The sequence below is a fragment of the Lepisma saccharinum genome, chromosome 11 (assembly GCF_977018435.1).
Source record: "Lepisma saccharinum chromosome 11, izLepSacc3.1, whole genome shotgun sequence".
Taxonomy (NCBI): Eukaryota; Metazoa; Arthropoda; class Insecta; order Zygentoma; family Lepismatidae; genus Lepisma; species Lepisma saccharinum.
In genome coordinates, this window is record NC_139239.1 from 6,505,522 (window position 1) to 6,517,760 (window position 12,239).

The 12,239-nt window shown below is 38.3% G+C and overlaps 1 protein-coding gene across 3 annotated transcripts in view; it reads left to right on the forward strand.

Moving 5' to 3' along the window:
• The window catches only part of Pde8 (phosphodiesterase 8), a 406,334-nt gene that overhangs the window by 102,053 nt on the left and 292,042 nt on the right, over positions 1-12,239 (forward strand). Inside the window, exon 1 of one of the 3 annotated variants that reach the window (XM_083130651.1) lies at positions 7,969-8,207. The exons of the other annotated variants lie outside the window; for them this stretch is intronic. Within the exon in view, the coding sequence (XP_082986777.1) occupies positions 7,982-8,207 (226 nt within the window). The 5' untranslated portion in view covers positions 7,969-7,981. Of the gene's footprint in view, positions 1-7,968; positions 8,208-12,239 lie in introns of those variants that run through there. 3 annotated transcript variants of the gene reach the window in all.

The following is a 12,239-nucleotide window of genomic DNA, read 5'->3' on the forward strand; positions in this document are numbered from 1 at the left end:
GTTAAAAATGCTATTAAAAGGCTAAAGAATAACAAAGCACCTGGCATTGATTTAATACCAGCTGAGTTAATTAAATATGGTGGAAATTCATTAATATGTCAAATTCATAAATTAATTTGTTTAATATGGAATAAAGAAGAAATCCCTCAACAGTGGAAACAATCCATAATTGTTCCTGTGTTTAAAAAAGGTGATAAAATGAACTGTAATAATTACCGTGGAATTTCTCTACTCTCAACAACATATAAAATATTATCTAACATTCATTTAACAAGACTAACCCCATATGCTAATGAAATTATAGGTGATTATCAATGTGGATTTAAACGTAACAGATCAAATATATATCAAATTTTTCACATTAGACAGACACTTGAAAAAAAGTAGGAATATAATCAAAATGTACATCAGCTATTCATTGATTTCAAAAAAGCATATGATTCGGTCAAGAGAGATAAATTATATAATATATTAGTAGAGTTTGGAATACCTAAGAAGCTTGTTAGTATGATAAAAGTATGCACCAGTGAAACAGAAAGTAAAATTCGTGTGGGTATTAATATGTCTGACAAATTTACAATTCATGATGGGTTAAAACAAGGAGATGCATTATCTCCATTGCTCTTTAATTTTGCCTTAGAATATGCTGTTAGGAAGGTAAAAGAAACTAAAGAAGGACTAAAATTAAATGGTGTGACTCAGTTGTTAGCATATGCAGATGATGTAGACTTACTGGGGGATGATGTGAATACAATTAAGAATAATGCTAAAATATTTTTCAAAACTGCTAAAGAGATAGGTTTGGAAGTTAACAAAGAAAAAACTAAATATATGCTTACAGGCCGAAACCAAGTGTTAGGTAATAATCTAATTATTGATAACAACTCATTTGAACCAGTTTCCAAATTCAAATACTTAGGAGTAATATTAACAAATGAAAATTATATTAAAGAGGAAATAAAAAGTTGGCTTAATTCAGGAAATGCATGTTACTTCTCTCTTCATAAACTTTTGTCTTCTCGTTTAATATCTAAGAAACTAAAAGTTAAAATATACAAAACCGTAATTTTGCTGTAGTATTATATGGATGTGAAACTTGGTCCCTTACATTGAGAGAGGAACATAAATTGAGAGTATTTGAAAATAAGATCCTTAGGAAAATCTTTGGACGTAAAAGGGATGAAGAGACAGGTGAGTGGAGAAGGTTACATAATTTAGAACTACATAATTTGTATTCATGTCCAGATATTATTAGAATAATTAAATCAAGAAGACTTAGGTGGGCAGGCCATGTGGCACGAATGGGAGAGGAAAGAGGAGTTTACAGGATTCTTGTTGGGAAACCTGATGGTAAGAGACCTGTAGGAAGGCCAAGACGAAGATGGAGGGACAACGTTGAGATGGACCTAAGGGAAATCGGTAGGGATGGAAAAGAGTATATATAACTTGCTCAAGATAGGGACAGATGGAAGGCCTATGTTGCTGCAGCCATGAACCTTCGGGTTTAAGAAGGCTAGGGAGTTAGTTAGTTAGTTCTTTGCTTCTCTCTCTCTCTCTCTCTCTCTTTTACTAATCCTGTTGTGGTCCCATTTCTCATTTACCAATACAGGATACACACTGAACGAAAATGTGTCTATCTTTTCTGCACTAAGTGGCCGCGGTGGCTCAGTCGGTAACGCGTCTGACTACCATGCTCAAGGTCCCGGGTTCGATCCCCGGCCGGTTCAAATCCGGGAACTTTTCTAACGGTGGAAGCGGCCCCGGCGCCTACCCAGCGTCGAATAACATGGGTACCTGGGGGAAACCCTGGGGGGTAAAGGCGGTCAGGGGCGTGATGCTGATCACATCACCCCCACTCACGACCGGATCAAGAAAGTGTGGGGCGTTACCCCCACACCCCCTATACGCCTTCATGGCGTGGTGCTATGCACAGGGGAACACTTTACTTTTTTTTTCTGCACTAATACACAACAGTAATAGATATTACATTCTAAAACACATTATATTGTTGAGTTTGAATTTGTTTTCAAGTCGGCAAATCGCGGCTAGATCTACAGTTTAAAGTGGAGTCCGAATTACTGTGTTTCCAGTGGTAGAATTGGGCCGATATGGCATACCGGCAGTAAATTTAAATGCCGAAGAGCATACTGGCAGTAAATATGTTTAAAATTAGCATTTATTTTGAGTTGTACCGTACAGCACTCTACACTATTCCCCCACTCCTCCCTCCACGGGTGACCGTTCCTTGTCGATCATACGTCATAAGAAATGCAACAATAGCGCCGAGAATGTGCTGAAATGTTCTAAATTGAACCACATAAGACGAATCACTTAACATAATCAAAAAGATTTAGAATCAACCAACAACATGTTTAGAATTGTATATAATACTAGCTGATTACCCGGTGTTGCCCGGGTATCCCAATGTTGTATTAGACAGGAAAATAATGAATTATAACTATAGTGTAAAATGTAGCTAATTTTAGATGTGATCGTGAATGTCACCAATGAGCTTAGCGATTCCGAAAACTATGGATTCGACACTAATCTAGGTCATTTTTTTACATTTTATTTTTCACCCCCTCTCACCCTCCCCCCAATGCCGATAGGTGATGAACTTGGAGTTGAACCTCATTGGGAGTGTCACGAAAACTATGGATTCCATCCGCAACACAGCCTGAATGTTAGACAACCCGAGAAACACTATCGTTGTGCGGATTGCATAGAGTCACGTATGTCTGTTTGTGCGGAATTTAATATCGGTGGTTCTCAATTATTTTTACATGTCACCCCTTGCCACCCCCACCCCTAGGGGTGCCAGGGGTGTCTTACCCCAACAGTATTTCTTTCCAGGTTGCAAGTGATACGTGCGCTCCAGGCGTTCGAGAGTTATTGCTGAACAAACATACACACATATATACATACATACATTTTTCTATTAGAGAGATTGGTAACAAAGGACGACATTTTACATATTTACCACATGACATAAGTTGCAATAAATTAAACAATGTATCAGTTGGCAGGATAAATCACAGTGATCATGTATGTTAATTTTGAGGCTGATTTTTGTGGTCTTAGGAATTTCTGCAGTAGTGAAGGGTTTAATGCCTACAATTCATGCTTGGCACAAATAAAAAAGGAGCGCAATTTTTGGTGATGAAAGAGAGTGAATGAGAACCAATGCATTATTTAAGAAATCACCCGTAAAAACTATTGTATCAAAAGACAGGTCTGTCCACACGAGCATACCGCTGTAATGGGGAATTTGGAGTACACCGGCAGTAATTTATTTCCAACTCGGACACAGTGTGTATCTCCACCAGATATCGAACCCTAGGCTCTTTAATTACAAGGTGGAAACGTTACCACTACGCCATCGGGGAGGCGGCACATTATAGTGTATATTACATTAAAATAATATTTAATAAATATTTTTAATGGACATAAAACAGATTGTGGAATTCAAGATGTCATGTAATAACAGGACTCCCCATTTTTCTCCTGTTTCATGGAATTATTATATTTGTATAGTTATTTTAAAACCAGGAAAGAGATTGCTAGCCTATTTTATATAGGCCTACTTGCCAAGTTAAACCGCGATTTAAACAAACCAACTTTTGCTATATGATTTAAAATTATGTAATTAAAGTTGCACAATGAAATAATAGTTATCAGTGATTGAGAAGAACAAAATTAACTTCTATTGCTTCAGTTTCAATAAGTAGAGTTACCGCATATGTTCTTTACTCTTGAAATGCGTTTTTTACCGGTGGCTAGACCTCGTGATCTTCCATTCAGCTGTTGTTTCACGCTAACTCAAGCATTAAGAAGTTTCAGAAACTTCGAACAGGTGGCACCACATTACGAGGTTTCTAACGGACGTTTTCTTATCTTTGTTGAACTTTGCCTCAGACTTCGTTTTACGACATTTATTTTTGTAATTAGTAAGTGATGGCCATATAACAAAATAATGTCATTCAAGACAGGGAATTCAAGGAGGTGGAAATATAAATTAAATGACTTTATATAGTATATTTGAAAAAATTGTATAATAAGTTTTATAACCTTGTTACTCGAACTTTCTTATTCATTGATGTCGGATAATACGTATGTAGCTTTACCTAATTCAATACCCTTTATGCAGATCATAGGTATGTGTTAAAATCAGCCAACTTCATTAGACTAATGAAATGAAATTAACGAACTTATCATTTATAAACTTCTATAAGCATTGATGTGTCGCACAAGTGGTAGACTTTCGATCTCGCCACCGACGTTCCCGGTTTCGAGTCCCGGTATGGGTGTTCATTGTGAGTGTCCTTTCATCTTATCATCACCCATCCTAATCGTTGCGATTATCCAAACGTGGAAGAAAAGCGACGTAAACTGTCACACAAATACAAACGTGCTTCCGCGATGGTGTAGTGGTAACGTCGCCGCTTTGTAACCAAGGAGTGCAGGGTTCGAAACCAGATGGAAGCACGCAGTAGTTCGGATTCCACTTTAAACTGTAGATACAGTCCCGATTAGCCTTTGTGTGCATACGACATATGAACAAACTCAACAAGTATAGTCACCGGCAATAAAAATGGGGCGCCTAGATCCTGAATTACTCGCTTCACTGCAAGACATTATATATGTTGTCCAAATCTACAGCGAAAAGTGGATTTTAATAACAAATTTTCAATGAAAACTTCTACCACTTCCGTAGAGTTATGTAACATACATAACGCTTTGCAGGAAAGCAAGTATTGTAGGATCTAGGTGTCCCATTTTTATTGCCGGTGACGTACATACGGTGGCCATACCATAATATACTACACTTCCAAAAATACATACAAGCACGCGCAATGCACATTCATTGAAAGGTGTCTCTTCAACCCTTTCCATGATGACCGTTTCCTTGGTAATGTAGTCACAGATCAAGAGTACAGATGCTGCACTCAGATATTACAGTTACCATAAGAAACTTCAAGCATGTTGTTTTAATGAAAATAATGAAGTGTTAATATATTTTAAGATGTTGAAAGTTACTTTAAACTTTATAGAAAGGTTTTTACCTAATGTGAAATTTCTTCTGACAATTTATTTAATAAATTATTTGAATCGGATTTCATTACGCAAAATTTTATATTTGTGGCGTTCATAGTTTCTAAAATTGCCAAATCGAAATAACTATCTTACCCACAAAATAGGATATGTCTATTTTAGGATACAAATCAACACAAACGTAATATGAATGTACCGAAGACGGTCATGTTCGGCTGTCTGTCCTTCTATCCGAGACAAATTTGTTTTATACATATTGAGCCGATACCACTTTGAACAGATACCGATACTTTCACCAATACCGATGCTTGAAAACTGTAATAATTAAAATATAAAACCTATTTTAATATTAGTGTTTAAGTATTCCACTCTAATTATAATTATACGTATACATCAATTTAATAAGATTTTTGCCATAAAATATTTGAGAATTACATCAGAATATTGAATTACATGTTATATTATCGAAAAATTCAGTGTATTGACACAAAATTGGTGCAAAGTTAGAAGAAACTCTGATTTTGCATAATTTCCAGGATAATTACACATAGAATGTGCCATACGACATTTTGGAGTACTCCGTGAAAAACAAAAATGCCGGTATCGGCAGGTATCGGCAAGTGAACTCCAACCGATACTTTCCGTTACCGATATCGCTGGTTGTGTGTGTGACAGAATTTGAGGTATTGATAAGGCTGGCAAATAACGCAAGATAAACTAACTCGATTATCGCGTCGGTGTTGTCGGTGGGAGACAATAATGGATCAAGAGTGACTGAGTGACCTATCAACATTTCGGAAATAAAATTCGGCTAGGAGTGAGTATGACAGTTACACTGGGTTGCAATTAAACCAAGATAAAACTTTTTGAAGTGAAATTTATTGGTAGCAAAATACTTCCACAACCGTCCCGTCCGCCTTGATGGCCAATCACGTTTAGAATTCTATTCACACATGGCCTCCTAAGTTTCCGGATTCAAGTCCCCTCTCGCGCTGTTCCTTCTTTCGTCTGTTTTATCCAGTCATCATTCTTCTACAGCGTCACGATTGATTTTTGGATCGGATATTTCTTATTTTACATTGTTTTTCTGCCTCTTTGGGCTAGATCTCCCTGATAGCGTAGTAATCGAGGGGTCCCGGGTAGAGTTGTGCGATATTGATATCGAATATCGAAAACATGAGAATCCAGATTTGTAGCACAAACTTGTTCGAGTAGTGGGCCATCATCGATTTCGACGGTATCAATATAGACGACAGTATTATCGTTACTTCGAAAGAAGATATTTTCACGATATCGACAGTTTAAAAAATATCGGGTCGATATCGATGTATCGAAATATTGCACAGGCATGATTAGCCTATCTGTGCATAAAGTGAACTTAAGCAAACAAGACCTCCTTGAGCGACAACCAAGACGAAAATGTTGTCAGCGTCACTCTACCATCTAGTGGTGATTAACCTAAACGTTTAGAAGAGTAATGTTAAATAGCCAAAATACAAATTAATACAGCGCTTTCATCAATAGTTGATACGGTTAGGAATAAAGTATACCAGCGACATGGCCGTATATAAGGGCGGAGGGATTAAACGGGTCCAAACCTCTCATGTATTTAGTAAATACAAATTACATAATCAAATTAATAGCCTAATCATTTCATCATAATACTTCAAAGAATTTAGAAATATTTATTTATTTATGGTTTATTTGTAAAAGATGGTCACATATTCTTCAATAAAAATAATGTTACTTTCCTCATAACCTAATCATGTTTCAGCATTTGTTATGCAAGAAATATATGACTACTGTAATTGGTAATAATTAACTGTATGTAGTCTCAGAAAGTGAAAATTCAGACATATTGTGATAGATTTTTCAGTTGTTGAAAATAGAAATAGGAATGCAGTTCTACATTAAATATAATGAAGAAAACTAACAGTGGCGGCGATTGGATTCCAAAACAGGGGGGGGGGGGCAAAGGCAAAGACAGTATATTTCCCTTTGTAGATAAGGTTTAGGATAGTGCGGGGGCAAAAGTGGCGAAAAGTGGCGGGCAACTCCCCCCTTCCCTAATCGCCGCCACTGAATGTGCCGTCCCGCAGTCGGGCGTCCAAAGCACAGCGCCTTAGACCGCACGGTCACCGAGAAGGACTGAAACAAAATATATTTTTGATTAACTGTAAACTGTTTAATGGCAATAATAGTAGCATTAGGACTTGTCTGTCGTCACGGAGTCCCGGGTTCAATACCCAGTGGAGGCACATAGTTGTTCGGATCCAACTTTAAACTGTAGGTCCAGTCCCGATTAGCCTTACTGTGCATAAAATGGACTTAAAACACCAACTCACTCAAATATTATCATTAACATCAAGCAATGGTTATTACTGTTAACAGTCTGTATTTATTACAATTTTACCAGCTTTGACCTGCTGTATATATACGGCCATGATCAGGGGATATTACGTCACACTAATTGTCAACCCAAACAAAATGCAAACAACCGTGTAAGAAAACAGGTGTCGCTACGTCAGCAATCAAGCATATGGGGAAAACGACTTCGGGAGAAACCGGTAGAAACCAATTCGAGTCAAATGGAGGACGTCTGTGACTCGTGAACTGAGTAAGGCACCTGTTGACTGTGTCTACGTGAAGTTCTTCAAGCGACACCCATTTTCCCTTCCTGACCACCTTGAGACTAAGTTATCACCGTCGTATGTCACGTGATGCGATTAGTGGGTGCCTCGCAACTCCCCGTGAGTTGGCAGTCGACGGTGCGGAATATTAAAATCGGAAGACATTGTCACTTTGCTTATCCACCTGTTCCGGAACAAGATGCTCGGACAAGACGTCAGTTCCTCACTCATTCGGTGAACATCGTCTACCTTTATAGTGCGTTGACGTGCGTATTCGCTCGCATTGTGCGTGGGTGTTTATGTGCTTGCGTTTGATCTGTCGAGTCGAGTCTCATAAGTGTTGTGCGTCGAATATTGTTAGGTGTCTTGTGTCCAGTGTGTGTCTGAAGTCCTGGAAAAGTGGCAAGATGGATCCGGATGACGCTCATCAGTTGAAGGATAGGTTTGTCTCTGATGAAGATGATGATGTCTTTCAAGAGGACATTGTTCTGAAGCCTCCGCCACGTAGGAAACTCAGATTGCAAGGTGAGTCGATTGTCTTCTCTGTGTCCTAACAAGATAGGGTATCGATTTGGTTTGATTTTTGTTGTTTAGAGTCGCTTTGATGCCACTTTTCGTAATCGCGACCATGAAGATGAGTGATGATATTGGTGAAGGGACACTCACAAAGAACACTCATGCGCAGGCCGGGATTCGAATCTGGTACCCTGGAAGAGCTATCGAGACGGCCTTGAGAAACTTGAGATAACAACGAGACATGCCTCTCTAAAGTTGAGATCTCGTTGGACGCTTCGGCATGAAATTTGAAAAGCTTTATCTAAACAAATTCACTATATTTTCCCATTTCTTCAGACATATAAAGCAGATATCTACCTGATTATTCATATACATTTTTTTTTTGCAAATTCATACAGCAAATTGTACTTACTGAACGCTGAAAAATACGATTAAGTTTAAGTATTTTATGCTCAAAAAATAGCCACACTTTTTTACAAGCAAATGACATTGTATTGACATTTCTTGAGACAGCTTTAATTGACTAACTAGCTGATTGCCCGGCGTTGCCCGGGTATTTATTTATCCCAATCTTCTATTAGACAGGAAAATAATGAATTCTAACTATAGTGCGAAATGGAACTAATTTTATTTACATGTAAATGTCATCGTGAATGTCACCAATTAGCTTAGCGACTCCGAAGACTATGGATTCTGAACTAACCTAGATTATTTTTTACATTTTATTTTTCACCCCCCTCTCACCCCCATGCCGATAGGTGATGAACTTGAAGTTGAACGTCATTGGGAGTGTCACTATTCATCTTAGCGACGCCGAAAACTATGGATTCCACACTAATATCGGTCGTTTTATGTCACCCCCACCCCTAGCGGTGCCAGGGGTGTGTTGGAGTTGAACGGCATGGGGAGTATCACTATTCATCTGAGCGACCCCGAAAAGTGCGGATCCCACAATAATATCGGTCGTTTTCGACTATTTTTGCATTTTACCCCCTTCCCACTCCCACTTCTAGAGGTGCCAGGGGTGTCTTGAAGTTGAACGGCGTTGGGAGTGTCACTATTCATCTTAGCGACCCCGACAACTATGGATTCCACACTAATATCGGTAGCTTTCGATTATTTTCACATGTCACCCCCTTCGCACCCCCACTCCTAGGGGTGCCAGAAGTGTCTTACCCCCACAGTATTTCTATCCAGATTGTAAGTCATATGTGTACCAAGTTTGGTCATCGTGAATGTCACCAATTAGCTTAGATACTCCGAAAACTATGGATTCGACACTAATCTAGGTCATTTTTTACATTTTATTTTTCACCCCCTCTCTCCCTCCATCCAGATAGGTGATGGAGTTGGAGTTGAAAGGCATTCGTAGTGTCACTATTCATCTTAGAGACCCCGAAAACTATTTATTCCACACTAATATCGGTCGTTTTCCATTATTTTTACATGTCATCCTATCCTACCCCCACCTCTAGGGGTGCTAGGGGTGTCTAACCCCCACAGCATTTCTTTCCAGATTGTAAGTCATACGTGTACCAAGTTTGGTTGAAATCGCTCGAGGCGTTCGAGAGTGTTGCCGGAACAAACAAACACACACATATACACATACAGATATACGAGTACATCCATTTTTATAGAAGATTAAACTGGGGTTTATCATAAATTGCAAATACTGCAGAGAGAAAGGGGCTTTGTTTGGGATAACCAAAAAAAGTTTGTTTAAATATGCGAGAAACAAATGACTGTTAACCAGAGTCAAATTCTGTTAGTAATACTGCACTTTTTTTAGGGTTAGTAAATAACCTGGTCAAAATTACATGGTTACCAAAACGTTAACCAAAAAGTGTTTTGTTAATTCAAACAAATTAGTTATTGTGTGTATTAAATTATTTTTTCATAATTTTAAATCCTTTTTAAAGTGAAAAATAATGTTGGTGTCTCATCTATTGCTATTTACTTTTTTTTTAAATTTAGGATAATTTGACGCCAAAGTTTTCAGTTTGGCGCCCGTGTATACTGATCCAGTTTCGAACACTTGATACTTTTGTTACTAGAAAATGTTTTACGACCGCAATTGTTTCAAGTCTAAGGGATTACTTTTAATTTCTTGACCTCCGTATTTTCATATTTAAACATACGAATGTGAATATTATTTTAGACTAGCTGACTACCCGGCGTTGGAACTATGGATTCGACACTAATCTTGGTCATTTGTGGCATTTCATTTTTCACCCCCTCTCACCCCTCATGCCGATAGGTGATGAACTTGGAGTTGAACCGCATTGGGAGTGTCACGAAAACTATGGATTCATTCGCAACACAGCCTGAATGTTACACAACCCGAGAAACACTATCGTTGTGCGGATTGCATAGAGTCACGGATGTCTGTTTGTGCGGAATTTAATATCGGTGGTTGTCGAATATTTTTACTTGTCACCCCTTCCCACCCCCACTCCTAGGGGTGCCAGGGGTGTTTTACTCCCACAGTATTTCTTTCCAGATTGCAAGTGATGCGCGTACCAAGTTTTGTTGAAATCGCTCCAGGCGTCCGATTGTTAATGCTGAACAAACAAACACATATACACGTATACATCCATTTTTATATATGTACAGAGAGAGATTGTCAGTTAAAGAGAACAACCTGCCGCATCTATGAGATGTATCTGATCTAGGATATTACACTCTATGGCGCAACATCCCTTTACAAGCCAAGGCCTGTTAAGCGACGTTTTCATTCGATGACGCGTGATCAACGTATCGAGTCCCATCGCCGCTGTTTTCTATCTTTAGAGACCGTAACCTGTTACTTGTCATTTTTTTAAGTAGCTCTCCAATTGTCCTCACGATGCTGGGTCAGCCTAGAAATTTCGTGGTCTCCAAACCGGGATCGAAACCGGGACCGCTCGCACCAAAGGCGAGAGCGCTAACCATCTGGCTACGCGGGAGCCTTATCTAGGATACAGTAAATGTAAAATGAACTTGTTACTTATTAAAGTGACGTAACTACTTGAGTTTTTGTTTCTGGCTAATGAGGACTGAACCTTCAGTTTTAAGTAGGATCCGAACCACTGGCCCCGTCTAGTTCGCTGCACTTTTTGACACCAGGTGTAGTGCAGGTGTATCCCGGTGTCAGGCTGGTGCAAGGAAATGACGTTCAACCAAGTAGACGAATAGCAGTGTTCAAGTTCAGAAGATTCAACAAATGCCTGTCTGCTGTTTTAAAACGTTCATTTGATAGTTATCACTAGGCTTCTGATAATTATGCATTTTACATATAGCATATGGAAATACATATTTTCAGTGTCTTCAGGATATATTGCATATTTTACCATTTTTTTCGTACAAATGCATATTCTGCAGTTTCTGTCTGAAAATTTGTAGTTTCCTTTCCTTTGGAGCAATTCAGAAACATGATTCAGTATGTGTTTGCGAAGAATTCTGGCTACAAGCTCCTAAAGGACATTTCCTCTATTCATGAAAGGAAAAACAATGTGGACGGTGTTCCAAGTGAACTACACGTTTCCGATTTGTTGAAATTACAACATGCGCCTATTGTTTCTTGTGATAAGGACAGACGTGTTCTCCGAGTATAAACGTATTCTCGTGGATAACAGGCATAAGTTTACTTTTAAGCATCTGAAACAATACGTAGTTATTAAGTGGAATAGTAACCTTTCATCCTGAGTAGAATGAGAGACAGCTGTTGAAATCCCACCTCCTGCTAATCGTGACGTTCAGTGGTCAGAAACAGTTAGTGGACTTATGATAAAGATACATATACAAAAAATGTAAAATATGGTCAATTGTCAATAAGGTAAGCCAAACATTTTTTTACTTATGTAAGCAGTTGAATTAATAAATAGTTACAAGCTATGGCTAAATTTTCTGAGTTTGATGTAAATTTTTAAAATTTTAAATACATATTTTGATCATTTAAAGAGCATATTTCGAGCATTTTAAGAGGATATTTGCATGCATATTTAAAGGTTTTTTAGTGCATAACTATCCGAAGCCTGGTTATCACGCACCACGTGATCATGA